General features: G+C 43.7%; 1 protein-coding gene across 4 annotated transcripts in view; it reads right to left on the bottom strand.

Moving 5' to 3' along the window:
- The window catches only part of SPPL2A (signal peptide peptidase like 2A), a 46,636-nt gene extending 34,713 nt beyond the window's left edge, over positions 1 to 11,923 (bottom strand). For 2 of the 4 annotated variants that reach the window (XM_070236594.1, XM_070236601.1), the window contains exon 1: positions 11,512 to 11,923. In XM_070236594.1, the coding sequence (XP_070092695.1) occupies positions 11,512 to 11,923 (412 nt within the window). The remainder of the gene's footprint in view (positions 1 to 11,511) is intronic. The other 2 variants (XM_023617548.2, XM_070236604.1) reach the window with 2 other exon arrangements.
- Positions 11,924 to 14,283: the final 2,360 nt, after the last annotated feature.

The raw sequence follows: 14,283 nt of genomic DNA, 5'->3' as shown, positions 1-14,283 counted from the left end.
TTTCTTTTCTATCTTTCCAGACACTATCTATGAATATTTATATATATATATATATTCAAATACACGTACTGTTTTACACATATGGGATCATACTATATATACTGCTCTGTAGCTTTTCTAAAATTTACATTTTTTACATATTAGATTTTCCATATTGATACATACACACTACCTTCTTGTACACAACTGTATAATATTCTGTATACTTTTATAATTACAAAAACTAAGAGATTAAAAATAAGCTTAAATTTCCAAGGAAGTACAAAGATGTCCAAATATGAGTCAGATTTATTTCTATAAAGGGATTATAATCTTTCCCACAATTGTAGAAAATTCATCATTGACAAAAGTAAAAACTCATTGATATGGGAATTACTAAGGCAAAACACAAACTTGAGTAAAAGTATAACCACACCTAATTGTAGAACACTTAGTATTGAACGTGGGACATGCAGCACAGCTCATGAGCAAGCTAACATACCTAAACAGCTTCAGCACTTCCACCACATTTAAAAACATCTCAGTAAAATTTCTCAGAGAGATTGTGTAGCTTCAAAAAGTCAGTTTATTAACAATAGGTATCATGAGCTTTGGAATTAGAGACCTGGGATAGAACAGCAGTTTTACCACTTACTAGCTATGTTACAAATCATTTAACCTGTCTTAAGCTTCAACATCCTCAGCTTTGAGATGACAATTAAGTGTCCAGATCTCACGGAGTTGTCATGAAGATTGAGTTAGATGATGCAATTGTTTGTACATATTGAGCTCTTAATAAATGGTAACTATTATTATCATTATTGCTGGGGAAGAATTGCCCTGAGCTTTTTATGTGAGTTGCTGCCACAGCACGGCCACTGACAGACAAGTGGTGTGGTTCCAAACCTGGGAACTGAACCTGGGCCACTGAAGTGGAGAGCACCAAACTTTAACCACTAGGCCATTGGGGCTGGCCCATAACTATTATTATTAATTATACATCTAGCACCTTGCCAAGTACTTGTACCATGCAGAATACAAGATGATTAGTGGGTGCTTAGAGTTTGGTGGGATGTAGGGATAGGGGGTGATAGCTACAGAGTACAGAGCTTCCTCTGTTTTTTTTTTTTTCCTGCTTTCTCCCCGAATCCCCCCAGTACACAGTTGTATATTTTAGTTGTGGGTCCCTCTAGTTGTGGCATGTGGGACGCCGCCTCAACGTGGCCTGATGAGAGGTGCCACGTCTGTGCCCAGGATCCGAACCAGCAAAACCCTGGGCCGCCGAAGCAGAGTGTGCGAACTTAACCACTTGGTCACAGGGCCGGCTCCTCCTTTTTTTTTTTAATATATATTATTTTTTAGATCAGCTGTAGAGTCACATCAAAACTGAGCAGGAGGTACAGAGTTCCTACATACCCCCTTAACACACACATACACAGCCTCCCCCATTATCAACATCTGCTCTAGAAGAGCACATTTGCTACAATCAATGAAGCTACACTGACACATCATTACCACCCAAAGCCCAGTTTACATTTAGGGTTCACTCTTCGTCTTGTACATTCTATAGGTTTTGGCAAATGTATAACAACGTGTATCCACCATTATAGTATCATACGGAATAGAGAATAGTTTCACTGCTCTAAAAATCCTCTCTGCTCCATTTATTTGGTTTTTTTGAGGTGATATAAACGTTTTAAAATTGTGGTAATGGTTGCACGTATCTGTCTATATTACTAAAAGCCACTGAATTGTACATTCTAAATGAGCGAATTGTATAGCATGTGAATTATATCTCAATAAAGCTGCCCCCCCTCACCAAAGAAACACTAAACAAGAAAGTATAGTCTTACTGGGAAGATTAAAAACACACCTGAAATAGATAATCACAAACAGAATGTGATTAAAGCTAGTCTCTAGTAAAAGCTTTAGTAGTTCTTGGGGCATTAGAAATGCAAATTCTTGGGCCCTGTTGGAGACTGAATTGGAAACCCTGGGCAGTTTATTTTTAACAAGCCCTCCTGGAGATTCTGATGCTTGTCAAAGTTTGAGAACCATGGCTATAGCAGCAGTGCTCCTCAAGATGCAATGTGCATACAAATCACTCAGTGATCAGAGGAAAAGGCAGATCTTGATTCAGTAGGTCTGGGTGGAGTGTGAGATTCTGCATTTCCAACAAACCCCCAGGTGACGCTGATGCTGCTGGGCTATGGACCACATCTTGAGTAGCAAGGCTAGGAGAGAACAGACTAGTGGAAACCCCATCACTGTGGGTCAAAAAACTTGAAAGCATAGAGAAGGCTTGAATCTCAGTGTTCCTTCAAACAAGACAAGTACCAAAGTAGGTGAGACCTGTGGTCCACCCTTGCCAGTATTAGATCTTCTGACAAAGACCCTATGGTGGAAGGACAGGATGCCTTCTTTTTACATCTTCCAAATTAGAGACATGCTCCAAAACACCTGCATTTTCCTGTGTAATCAACTGCAGTCTGGTCTTCTATGACTTTACTCAACCCTTAAAAAATACCTGTTTTGATTTTCAATCGGTAATGAAAATATTCTCTCGGTAAAAAGCTTAGTCCCAAGAGCCCGAAGGGATTTAGAGATCACACAATCTAGTCCCTTCGTTTTACAGCTCAAATAGGTCCAAAATGATCAAAATGGTCTCAGGGGCCAGGATTAGAATTGAGCTCTCCCAAACGCAGACCAGCTCTCACTCTGCTATCACTTCAAGTTCTTTCACGTGGCTAGACTCCCCCAGCACCTCTCAGTGCCCAAGCATCACCTCCTGTTTTAATATCGGTCCATCTATCTGTGCATTAGCTGTCAACTCCCTCTCTTCCACAGTATCAGCATGGGTCTCCTACTACCACTCAAATTCCTCTAATACCCGATTAGTTCCTCCCACATCCTAAATATCCCAAATTCTAAGTCCTTTCCTTATACTCTTCCAAATAGCCCCAATTCTAAGACTCCAGAGCTTCATGGAACTCCTCTCCCTTTGAGAACTGCTCCTTACAGCTTGCCCCAAATCATCCTTCTCCACAGAAGTTCCTCAAGAATCAGGTATTCTCCAGGGTCATCAAATCACCAATCTCACCCCTGTGCCTTTATAGTCCACATCTTACTTGATCCTCACACACAAGAAAAGCAAGGGTACTAGTTCAGAGTGTGGAGTAGTACTTCTGTTTTTTCTGACTCAAATTTACCTCACTAACACTTCAGGGGATGCCTGTTGTTTGTGAACAATTCCTAATTTACTTTATCCAGATCACTTGACTTCAATCATAATCTTTTTTTTCCAAATAAAAGAATACTGATGTTTAAGTCTATCTTAATATTATAGTTGTCTATTCCTTTGATCATTTTCCTTCCAAATAGCTTTTGGCATGACAAACATCAAATGATCACCAAAAGTCTAAAAGAGAACAATGTAATGGTGTATACTACACTCACATCCTTGTTGGTGTACTATCTCTCTATTTTCCCAGACCAGTCAGACCTTAAATAGAGAGACATGTCTAAGGAGCCTTATTTCATTAGCATACTTACACTGAGTCAGTCTTGCACTGAGCTCCACGTCCCTGTCTCTTAGGCCTAAATCATGCTTTACACTCCAGTCTCTTGCTAGTTCCAACCACCGGCATTTGAATTCCTGGCCTCTGTTCCAACAGCCTCCTGACGCTGACTCACCAGCCCAATATTAACCTACTGGGAGCAGGCCTGTTCTACTCCTGTCTAAGCTAATAGGAGAGTTCGAGGATTCGTCCTGGATATTGGTTCACCGGTTTTATCTGTCTTCTACCCTTCTTTCTCCTTCAAAAGGTATCTTCCAGCATTGGATCTATTTAAGCCTTCACATATTCCTTTGAAAATAACAATTCTCGGGGCCAGCCCTGTGGCTGAGTGGTTAAATTCACGCACTCCAATTCCGCGGCCCAGGGTTTCACCGGTTTGGATCCTGGGTGTGGACCTAGCACTGCTCACCAGGCCATGCTGAGACGGCGTCCACACAGCTGAACTAGAAGGACCTACAACTAGAATACACAACTATGTACTGGAGGGCTTTGGAGAGAAGAAGAAGGAAAAAGAAAAAAAGACTGGCAACAGATTAGCTCAGGGCCAATCTTTAAAAAAAAAAAAAAAAAGAATTAAAATTCTCTAGCTAAAAATTTATCTCAGTAATCTGTGCAGCAATTTCTTACCCTTTACTATGAATCACTGCTTCTTGAACTTTAAGGTTCTTGTTAAAATGCAGATTCCGATCCAGCAACTGTTAGGTGGGACCCATGATTATGCATTTCTAACAAGCTCCCAGATGATGCTCTGATGTTGGTCCGCAGAGTACGTAGTTACAGACTTCATCATGAATAGCAGTGCAACTCACCAGTCTTCTAGACATTACTGGGGTCCTCCAAGGAATTTTCTCCAGAGGTGAGAGTCACAATGTACCTGCAGTCTGCTGGTGCAGCCAACGTTCATGTTTTGGCTAGCAGTTCCCCCATGTCACCCATAAGTTCCTTCAAAACTCTTTAGTATATGCATCACTGGGACCTACCTTCCCCACCTCTCTCCACTGCCTGTCTATTAATCCCTGATACACTCAATCCTTCAGTTTTAAGAGGCAATGTGTGAATGTGACTGTAACTCTCCCCAATTAACCCCCTTGCAATCATTCTTCAAAAAATCTACAAATTAAACAATTCCTCTATTTTTTAGACACCAAATATGAGGGCTGGGTTTTGGGGCAAATTTTGCTAATAAACAGAATTTATTTATAATGAGAACTAGCAATTCTTAAAAGTCCATATTCCTAAACCAGAAGATATAAAATTGCAATGTAATCACTGAATGGTTATGCTGAGGAGCACCAGTCACCTACCCAACTCCCTTCATCATAGCAATGTAGGAGGTACCCCTTTCTTTACAAGCATCTTTCTCTACACAGATGTGAGTTTTAAGCCAGCAGCAATACAGTAAGAGAGTTGACAGGGGCCTCTATAGGAAAGGCAGAGTTGGGGTTGAGTGTCTGAATGACGCATGTTCTAAAGTCAGGCCTAAACAACTTTTGGATCATTGGCTATTATATATTTCCTACACTTCTTACCTCCCCAATAAGTTATATAATCAAGACAACCTACGTTGTTTCTACTCTTACTTCCAGTATTCAAGGTTTATGGAAATGATGCACTGAAAGTGACTAGACCCAGACCCACAGATTAAGTGTAATCTTAATTACGTTATTAGTGGCTCAGCGCGAGCTAGCGCATCAAACAGGGATTTAAGGGGAATCAGAGGAGTTTGTGGGCCATGGGAAAAGTAGAGCCAGGATCATTTCCTGCACTCGGAGAACCTGGGGACATGTAATGTACAGGCTAAGAGGTAGAAGAGTGTAGGAAGGAGACAAGGTAATCATTCATTCATTCATTCATTTAATACTCTGCAGTCTATGAGATGCAAGGGGGAAGACAGCAGAGAATGAGTCAAGTAGGGTTTCTCCTTCACGGGGCTTATATTCTACTTGTTACCTAGATCCAGCCTTCTTCCTAGTTTTCCCTAAGTAACCTTATGACTTAATATCTCAACTGTTATAGAATTTATGATTTACACTAGAATTCTCAAACTCAAATGCCTACAAGGCCAGGCAGGTAATATAAATGCACAAATCAGAGTTGATTTAAGGCCACAGGGCATGGTAAAGCTTGGCAAATTCTGGCCTAAAGGCAATCAATTTTTTTGTGCGTGTGAGGAAGATTCACCCTGAGCTAACACCTGTTGCCAATCCTCCTCTTTTTCTTTGCTTGAGGATGATTACCCCTGAGCTAACATCCGTGCCAGTCTTCCTCCACTTTGTATGTGGGATGCCTCCACAGCATGGCTGATGAGTGGAGTGGGTCCACATGCGGGATCTGAACCCGCGAACCTGAGCCACTAAAGCAGAGCGTGCAGAACTTTAATCACTTGGGCTGGCCTCAAGGCAATCAAATTTTTTAAAAATTTTAGTATCTTGGGGTAAGGGCCCACACCTGGAAACTTTATGGTCTAGATTTTTATAAACAGACCCAATCAGGTATTTTTACCAAAAAATTTATCAAACATATAATAAACATGACTTCTATCTTTAAATCTTTTCTTATGAATAAATAAATTCACAAATTTATCTGATCAGTCTTGTGATCCATCTTTGATTCACAAAAAAATCCTTACTGCACAACTTAGTGGAAAAATATCTAGAAATGTCTGAAAACCCTGAGTTCTGGTCCTCTTTTTCATGACTTTCTAGATGATCTAGGACAAGTCATAATCCTCCTGAAACCTCTCAGCATTATTTTGAGTTTCAAAGGAGATGTATGTGTAGGTGTTGCCTTTTAGGAGGGAGAAAACACAGCCAGCAGTGACTCAGAAAGCCGACGATGGGATGTAGAGTCCACAGGGACAGCTCAGAGGAGAAAAGGTAAAAGAAAAATTGTGAAGAATCTGAAAGTTAAAGGAGAGGTGTGACAAAACCATGTCTAAGCTCTGGCCGACACAATAAAATACCATATACTGGGTGGCTTAGACAACACAAATTTATTTCCTTAGAGCCCGGAGCCCAGAAGTCCCAGATCAAGGTGCCAGGACGGTTGACTTCCAGTAAGGGCTCTCTTGCCAGCTTGTAGATGGTTGCCTTTTTACTGTGTCCTCACATGGCAGGGAGAGACAGAGAGCAGGGCAACAATGCCATCATAAGGGCTCACTCTGATGACCTCATCTAAACCTAATCATCTCCAAGGGTCCCACCTCCAAACATCATCTCATTGGGCGATAGGGCTTCAACGTAAGAATCTCGAGGGCACACAATTCAGTCCAAAGCATTCTGCCCCTGGCCCCCCAAATTCATGCGACTTTCTTGAATTCCCCCCTTCTCACATGCAAAATACATTCATTCCATCCCAACAGCCCCCAAAATCTTAACTCATTCCAGCATCAACTCTAAAGCCTCAAGTCCAAAGTCTCGCCTGGATCAGATCTGGGTGAGACTCAAGATACCATTCATCCTGAGGCGAAATTTCTCTCCAGCTGTGAACTTGTGAAATCAGACAAGTCACGTGCTTCCAAAATATAAAGGCGGGACAGGATAGACATTCCCATACCAGAAGGAAGAAATCAGAAGGAAGAAAGGTGTGACATGACTCAAGGAAGTCCAAAACCTAGCAAGACAAATTCCACTAGATCTTAAGGCTCTAGAATAATCCTTTCCAGCTCTGTGTTCCACCTTCCAGGCCCATTGGGGTGGCAGCGTCACCCCCATGGCTCTGTGGGGTGGCCCCACCCCTTTGGCTCTGTGAAATTCCACCCCCAAGGCTCCCAGCAGAGGCCATAAAGCTTGCTGAAGCAGAGGCAGTGGCCCTGCGCGATCTCCGAATGGCCTCTGGAGTCATTTCTCCCTATTCTTGAAGAATAATGCATGTTCGGAGCCAAATAGCTCCACCACCCCATCTTGTCAAACCCAAGAACTCCAACAGCCTTCTTCACTTCACCCCATCTCTGTCCCCTCCAGGTCAACCGGGCAGCGTTTCTGCTCATATAATCCCAAAGCCGTTTATCAAATGGTTGTTCAGCCACACTCTTACTGTTTTTTTTCAGAACTAGCTTTCTCATTTTTTGCATGAATAGGCTGAGAATTTTCCAAATCATCAAATTCTGGCTCCTTTTTTGCTTAACAATTCCTTCTTCAATTCCTCTCTCTCCTTTTGTCTTTTACTATAAGCAAGAGAAATCAAGCTGCTCCATCAACACTTGGCTTAGAAATCTTCTCAGCTAAATATCTAATTTCATTGCTCACAATTCTTCCTTCCACAAAACACCAGAACACAGTTCAGCCAAGTTCTCTGCTATTTTATAACAAAGACTGCCTCTCTTCCAGTTTCCAATAACATATTCTTCATTTCTGTGTGAGACCTCACCAGAATTGCCCTTCACATCCATATTGGCAGCACGCACCTCAAATCTCTTCTAGCCTCTACCCATTAGCCAGTTACAAAGCTGCTTCCACAAGTTTCGGTATTTGTTACAGCAGCACCCTACTCCTAGCACCAGAATCTGTCTTAATGAGCTTGGCCGCCATAACAAAACACCATAGAGTGAGTACCTTAGACAGAAATGCATTTTCTCACAGTTCTAGAGACTAGAATTCTGAGATAAAGGTGCTAGCATGACTGGTTTCCGGTGAGAGCTTTCCTTCCGGCTTGTAGAAAGCCAGCTTTTCACTGTGTCTTCACATGGTAGTTGGAGGGGAGAAGGAGAGAGCGCAAGCTCTCTGGTGTCTTCTCTTATAAGGGCGCCAATCCCATCACAAGGGACCTACCCTCTGACCTCATCTAAACCTAATTACCTCCCAAAGGGCCCATCTCCAAATACCATCACATTGGGGGTTAGGCCTCCAACATACGAATTTGAAGGAGACAAATTCAGTCCGCAGCACAGCAGCTTAGCACGTCTCTGATAGCCTGGGCAGCAGAACACACCCAGGAGGCTGAGAGAGGGCAGAAGAAACTAGAGAAGATTCTTTGAGTTGCTGTAGTACACCAAAGGCAGGCAGATTTCAGCAAGAGATTTTTCTACTGGGGATCCTGATTATTACTTCATTGTAATAAGTTCAAGATGTGGCTATACAACACTTCAAATTCTTTGAAGCCATGAAAAATGAGCAGAACTTTTAGAAAAACATTGTGAGACAGACTCAGGATTTTCCAGAGAACTCTGAAGCAATTTTAGAAAACAGATCTAGGCTGAACTTCACTCATTTCTCTTTGAAACAGAACTCTGACTGGGTCCCAATAACACGGTGAAACAAAGGTCTAACAGTTGGGAGTAAGGGTGGGGGTTGGACTGGGGAAGGATGAGTGAGAAATGGAATAGGCAAGGCCAGGAGAGAATTTTTTAATTTCCAGACTTAAATGTTTAATGCGTTTAGAAATCATTAAAACAACCAGACATGCTGTAGCTTGAGTTCAGTATGCATGGTGAGGTCACTCTGATGTAAACAGGACAAGATGAGGAGGGTAGGTCACGTGATGTTGAAGGGCTTTTCTAATTCGAAATCCTCCACCTCTACTATGAGGATGTGGTAGTGGTTTCTGTAGATTATGTGCTGCTTCTAGATGAGGATGTTGCCTTGTTCTTACATGACTAAGGGAACAGCTGTGCCAGCTTCAAGAGCCCAGAAAGGAGAAATGAAATGATTCAGCTGGCATCATTAATTCAAAGGAACTCCAAGCGACCAGCCTGGTGGCGTAGTGGTTATGTTTGCTTGCTCTGCTTTGGTGGCCTGAGGTTCACGGGTTCAGATCCCAGGCACGGACCTACACAGTGCTCATCAAGCCACGCTGTGGCAACACCCCACATACAAAACAGAGGAACATTGGCATAGATGTTAGCTCAGGGCCAATCTTCCTTACCAAAAAATAAAAATAAAATAAAATAAACAAACAAACAAACAAAAAAATGAATTCAGAGAGGCCACCTAGAGCTCTAAGATTAGGGAAGAGAAATAAAAAAGGGCTTCAGGGAGAAAATGGTAAAAAGGGAAACAAACAAACAAAAACCCTCCAGATAGTCCTGGAGGAAAGGAACCAGGTATCCAGTGAGCTCCTGCTGAGGAAAAGGATACCAATTTGTGTTCCTGAGAAAAGAATAAGAATGAGAAAGAGATCATTCCAGGAAATTAAAAGAGGAAGGGTCAAGAAGAAAACAAACCCACTGACAAATTGACAAGAAATGGAAAATCACTAACACTAGTTGGCACTGAAAGAGTTTTACAACTGGTAAAAGATCTTGTCAGTTTATCTACAGTCACCAGCACAGTGCCTGGCATATAACAGTTACACACTAAATATCTGTGGAGCAAAAGAATGTTACTGAGCCCACACAACAAGCCTGGGACTGAGGAACACAGAATCCAATATTAACATGGTGACATACAACAAAATACATACACGTAATATAAAAGGAATAAAATCTAGAATGTGGGAGAGAGGCTAGCTACAATTTAGAACAGGCATGACCTTCAGATTTGTGAAGCCCTTGAAGTTATATGAAAATTCTGATTACATTTTTCTAGTGAGAGGGTTCAGACCTTTTGCTAAGAATTTCAGTGTGAGTTTATGAGCAACTGATTACTATTATGTGAACTATGAATTTGTGTTGAGAAAGAATAAATGGGTATGTAACACAGAAGACATATTCCTACAATTAGCTTAAGAGGTTCAAATAAAAATGACTGCAAAAGCATCAGACAAGTTTTATATCTAGGTTATATTATGTGTATTTACATACTATCTGAATTATCTTTCAGACATATCTGATCACATGGTAAACACCACCTCAAAGATTCAGATTAACACTATTTTGTTATTCTCTTTATATTGTATCCCCCACACACCACCCCACTGAAGCAATTTTTAGATACATTATCTCATTCATGTTCCTAACCTTGCCTAACAAAGTTACGAATACATCAAAGGCACTTAACCATTTCAGGCTTTGATTTTGGTTTCTTAATAAATGTTAAAGACACTTTCATATTGAATATACTCACAAACAGTAATCCTTTAAACTGGAGAGTATGCAAAATATACTCTTTCAAAGAAGTTACACATTCTAATGGAAAGTACTAGACAGGCACACACCACATCAATTCTGTATAAATAAAGCTCATAAAAATTTCCAACCTGAAACTCCCTAAGTGAAATTTACAAGAAACAAACACTAAACGCTGGCGTCCTGACCACGCACTGAAACTCAGCTGCTCGATGTTGAATTTTAAAACATCATTACTTTTCTGTAATTACAAAAACAAACTTGCGAACACATATTTGTTACTTACTTAACCGACTCCCCTCCCCTTTAAACCAGGTAGAGAACTGAAAACCACTAAAGGCATTACATTTTGCTGTATTCTTTTAAAAGTCATTTTAAGTTACTAATATTACCGACCTCCCCCCGCCCCCGCCCAGAATAGAATCAAAGGAGCCCTAAGGCGAAGCAGGAACTACGTGGGGGGGGGGGGGGGGGGGATCTGTATTACAGCAAAAACTAAAGCGCAGTCCTCGAGTCTCTACACACCCTGGGGCTACGTATAATTTCTTTTCTTCCCTAGAAGGAAAGAGGTTAAGAAGCTGCAGCAAACTCTAGACGGTCAAACTCAGAGGTCAAATTAAAATGCCCAGAACAGTGAAACACTAGAGAGAAGCACCAAGGTCAGGGTAGCAGGAGGAGCTTCGAAAAGAGCTTTCTCGGGGGTAGGGACTGCGGGGACTTCAAAGGACGGGAATGGGGGTGGAGAGTAGGAAGCCTGGAGGAAAGAGTGAAACAGAGGGGGCTGGGCGGAAAGAGAGTAATGGGAAGGGGAGGGGAAGGAAAGGGAGAGAGACGAGAGCAAGGGCGCGGGCAGAGGGGAGGCCGGGCAGGAGTCAGAGGGATGGGGAGGAGAAGCAGAAGGGGAAGGGAGCCCCTGCGCGGCCCCGCCCCAGGGAGGCCCGCCCCCCTTACCAGCGGGAGCAGGAAGCCCCAGAGCAGGGCTGCCGCGCCGAGGGGCAGCGGCCGCTGCGGCCCCATCGGACTGGTGGCTGCCCGGCGGCGCGGCGCGACTTGGCGGGGGCAGGCTCGGGTCCCGCCGCGGCGCTGTCTCCGTGGCCCGCCGGACAGGCGCGGCCGGCGGGGTCGACTGGGGCCGCCGCTGCTGCTGGGGCCGCCGCCGCAGCGCGAACTTCCTCTTCCGGCCCCGCCCAGAGGCCGCGGAAACCCCCGCGCCGCGCACGTGGAGCCCCAGGTCCGCACGCGCCGCCCGCCGCGCTCTCTCCGCGTCCCGGCGCTGGCGGGCCCCCAGCTGCGGGGCTGGGCGTGGCTCTGTCCAGCTGCCTGACCTGAGCTCTCCCCGGAGTCGGGAGAGGCGAAGGGACATTTTCAAGGCCCTCTTCCTCCTCCTGCCTGCCTGCTCTGTTCCCAGTAAGTTCCCAGGTGCCCGGGCCAAAAATCTGCGTGCTCTGAGCCTGACTTCATCTGCTCTCCGGGAGGTCCCGGCCACGCTTACACCTGTATCCCAGATCCGTCCACTTTCTCCAAAATCGCTGCGACCACCCTATCCAGGCCACCGACGACTCTCTCCTCCAGTCTGATCTGTTTCCCTTCCCAAAAGCCCATACTCCACACGGCAGTCCTAGTGAGATCTTTTTAAAGATATAAATCAGATCACGTCACTCCCCATCACACTTAGAACAAAATCAAAACTCTACGCTGGCCTGCAAAGTTTACGTAATACAGCCCCTGCCTTCTCTGACCCCGTCTTCACTGCTTTCCCACGCTTGCTTTATGCCACACGGGCCACCTTTGGTTCTTCCGGCCTTTGTACTGGTAGCCTTCCCTGCTGGAATCCTCTTCCCTCTGAATACCTGGCTCGTTGGCATTCACTTATCAGCTTAAATGTCACTTCCCCAGAAGGAACACCCTGACATACCCAATCGAAAGCAGCCACCAGGTCACTTTCATATCACAAGATTTATTTTAATTCTCTGCATAGCACTTTTCATTCTCCTATTCTCTTGGTTATTTATCTGTTCATTTCTTTATTTATCTATGTCATCTCCCACTTGAAAGCAAGGAGTGTCTTTGCTTTGTTCACTGCTATATCCCTTAGACCTACAACATTTGGCATAAAGTAGGTCCTCAAATATTTGTTGGATGGCTATTCAGTACCAAACCCTGAATAGGATGCTGTCCTTGCCCTTCTACAGCTGAGTTTAGTGAGGGACACGAATGTGTGAGCAAACACAGTTTGGGGTAAATAGTGACTCTTTTGTTTGCACAAGATGCTATGGGAGTGTCAAAGGGCTGTATCAAAGGGGTGCCAGGAAGAATTCCAACCCAAGCTGAGTCTAGAAGGGTGAGTTAATTTTAACCAGGCAATGGCCAGGGGAAGGGGGAGACTTCCAGGAAGAGTGAACTATTAGTGTCAAAGCCAAAGGTGACATTGGAGGAACTGTAAAACTTGGGCTTGGCTGAAGTTACAAGCAGTGAAAGATGAAGTGAGAGAAAAAGGCAGAGGCCAAACCACAAACAGATTGGGACATCCTGCCTGGGACTTTAGGCTTCATCCAGTTGGTGATGGAGAGCAAATGAGTAATAAGTAGGGCAGTGACAGACGATTTGTGTTTCAGAAAGCTCTCTGTGGGGGCTGCTGGGGTGGCAGATGTACTGAAACAGGGCAAGAGTGGAAGCCAGGAGATCTGTTAGACGACTGTAGTAACCTAACCAGGCCGGGCATAGTGAGGGCCTGAACTGAGACGGTGACTGAAGAAATGGGGAGGAGGAGATGAATCTGAAAGACTTGGAGCAGAATTTGGTAACTGAGAGGGACACAGGAGATGAAGGAGAGAGATGATTTCCAGGATCCTGCCCTGGACCACTTTTTGAAGATGATCATCACGGAAGATGAAGGGGGGATGGATAAGGAAGGGGAAATATTTTTGGACATGAGTTTGAAATGCTTGTGGGGCATCCAAATGTAAATGTCTATAGGTTGATGGCTAAATGAGTTGGTCGAAAGCTTAGTGGCACAATGAAGCCAGAACTCAGGTCTCCTGCCTGTCAACTCTAGACTCTTCACAGTTTCCAGCTGCCCATGGCAGGCCAGTTTCCCCTTTTATAAAATGGTTCCAATGACCTAGATGACCTCATCTCTAAATATTCCCTTCTGCCCAGAGTGGCCCTTTGCCTAGTGAATCTCCAAAGTGGCTCCTGAGGCTGTCTGAAGATCTCTGGTTTTCCTGTCTACATTATGCCCATTTTTCCTTGCCCTCAGTTGGAGAAAATTTTGTACCTGTAGCCAGAGAACCTGTGTTATAGGCTAGTCCCTTCTGCCATCTCTCTTTGCCTGCTTTAGTTTTCAGCTGAAAAATGTGGACAGTAATACCTGTTCTGCCTGCCTTGCATGATTATTGTAAAAATTACATGGTTTGTAATTGGGGTAAAATTACTTTGAAAATTAAAATAAATCAATCAGTAAATAAAGGGAGGAGGAGGAGAGGGAGATGTAGTCTGCTATGGCTGGAGTCCAGAGTGTCAGCACTGTTTGTGATAATTCCTCTGCCAAATGGTTTCTCCTTTGTTAAAGTCCCTGTGCAGGATGAAGTGAAGGAAAATGGGAGGTTTAATGGAGGATTAAAAGATTCTTGTTTGATAGCTTTGCTACTGGAACTGCTGTTAAAGGTTATTTGGAGTATACCTCTGTTACACATGAATTGCCCTGCAAATATTAGGTAGGAT

This window comes from Equus caballus, chromosome 1, assembly GCF_041296265.1.
Source record: "Equus caballus isolate H_3958 breed thoroughbred chromosome 1, TB-T2T, whole genome shotgun sequence".
Taxonomy (NCBI): Eukaryota; Metazoa; Chordata; class Mammalia; order Perissodactyla; family Equidae; genus Equus; species Equus caballus.
Note: the sequence above shows the minus strand (reverse complement) of the source record. Positions and strands in the feature narration are given on the sequence as shown.